Genomic DNA, 1,847 nt, shown 5'->3' on the forward strand with positions numbered 1-1,847 from the left:
TAGCAAATGTCACCAAGCTGGATGTGAGTGTTGATCTGCTGGAGGGTCGGAGGGCTCTGCACAGTGACTTGACAGGCTGGATCCAGGGGATGAATCCAACAAGGTGAGGTTTAACAAATACAAGTGCCAGGCCCTGATATTTGGTCCCAGTGCTACAGGCCTAGGACAGAGTGGCTGGAGAGTTCCAGGACAGCAGCCAGGCAGAAAGGGACCTGCAGGGACTGATGGACAGCAGGCTGGACATGAGGCAGCAGTATGCCCAGGTGGGCAAGAAGGCCAATGGCTCCTGGCCTGGATCAGGAATGGTGTGGCCAGCAGGAGCAGAGCTGCTGTGCTCGGCACTGATCTGCCCCAGCTCTGCACACAGACATTGCTGCTGCAGCTCCAGAGAAGGGAACAAAAGGGCATCTCTGCAGAAAACTCTGCTTGGAGATCCTTTAGTTCCTGTAAATACACCAAGAGCACAACCCCCCATTGACACAGTCTCTGGAAAAGAGAAGTTGGAGAGAACCAAAATGGAATGGAGAGAAATGGCACAAACAAGTATACTTCTTTGTGGACAATATTAAAAAAGTAAAACAAAGAAAAAGAATCTCCAAAATGAAACCAACAAGAAGTATCAAAGACGACTTTTATTACAAGTAATTTGCAGAAATTGACCAGCAGTTTAATGGTCCTGAAACCATCCAGTCATCAGTCTCCTCACTGCAGCCTTGAGCTCCTGGTTCCTCAGGCTGTAGATGAGGGGGTTCAGGGCTGGAGGCACCACCGAGTACAGAACTGACAGGGCCAGATCCAGGGACGGGGAGGACAAAGAGGAGGGCTTCAGGTAGGCAAATGAAGCAGTGCTGAGGAACAGAGAGAGCACGGCCAGGTGAGGGAGGCAGGTGGAAAAGGCTTTGTGCCGTCCCTGCTCAGAGGGGATCCTCAGCACAGCCTTGAAGATCTGCACATAGGAGAAAACCATGAACACAAAACAGCCAAATACCAAACAGGAACTTACAGCAATGAGTCCCAATTCCCTGAGGTGGGATTTGGAGCAGGAGAGCTTGAGGATCTGAGGCACCTCACAGAAGAACTGGCCCAGGGCATTGCCATGGCACAGGGGCAGGGAAAATGTATTGGCCGTGTGCAGCAGTGAATAGAGAAAGGCACTGGCCCAGGCAGCTGCTGCCATGTGGGCACAAGCTCTGCTGCCCAGGAGGGTCCCGTAGTGCAGGGGTTTGCAGATGGACACATAGCGGTCGTAGCACATGATGGTCAGGAGGGAAAGCTCTGCTGAGATGAAGAACACAAAGAAAAAGAGCTGTGCAGCACATCCAGTGTAGGAGATGTTGCTGGTGTCCCAGAGGGAATTGTGCATGGCTTTGGGGACAGTGGTGCAGATGGAGCCCAGGTCAGCGAGGGCCAGGTTGAGCAGGAAGAAGAACATGGGCGTGTGCAGGTGGTGGCCGCAGGCTACGGCGCTGATGATGAGGCCGTTGCCCAGGAGGGCAGCCAGGGAGATGCCCAGCAAGAGCCAGAAGTGCAGGAGCTGCAGCTGCCGCGTGTCTGCCAATGCCAGCAGGAGGAAGTGCCTGATGGAGCTGCTGTTGGACATTTGCTGGGGCTGCACATGGGCACCTGTTCATGGAGAAAGGACAGTGACAAGTCAGCAGAGGCTGCTTTGAGCCAAACCTGGGCCATTCCCTGCAGACTGTCCCACTGGGACTCACCCAGCCTTGTTCCTGCTCTGGGAAAACCTTCACCCAGGTCCCTGCCTGAGCTCCAGTTGTGCTGGCTGAGTGTGCCAGGAGCAGCCAGGGCTGTGCATGGGGGCTCCCAAGGATCCATCCCTGCCCCACTGC

General features: G+C 54.5%; 1 protein-coding gene across 1 annotated transcript; it reads right to left on the reverse strand.

The window, feature by feature from the left end:
* Positions 1 to 667: 667 nt before the first annotated feature.
* LOC129133322 (olfactory receptor 14J1-like) lies at positions 668 to 1,600 on the reverse strand. Its single transcript, XM_054653032.2, has one exon. The coding sequence runs from the start codon at positions 1,598 to 1,600 to the stop codon at positions 668 to 670; it is 933 nt and encodes a 310-aa protein (XP_054509007.2).
* Between the last annotated feature and the right edge of the window lie 247 nt (positions 1,601 to 1,847).

This window comes from Agelaius phoeniceus (assembly GCF_051311805.1).
Source record: "Agelaius phoeniceus isolate bAgePho1 chromosome W unlocalized genomic scaffold, bAgePho1.hap1 SUPER_W_unloc_1, whole genome shotgun sequence".
Taxonomy (NCBI): Eukaryota; Metazoa; Chordata; class Aves; order Passeriformes; family Icteridae; genus Agelaius; species Agelaius phoeniceus.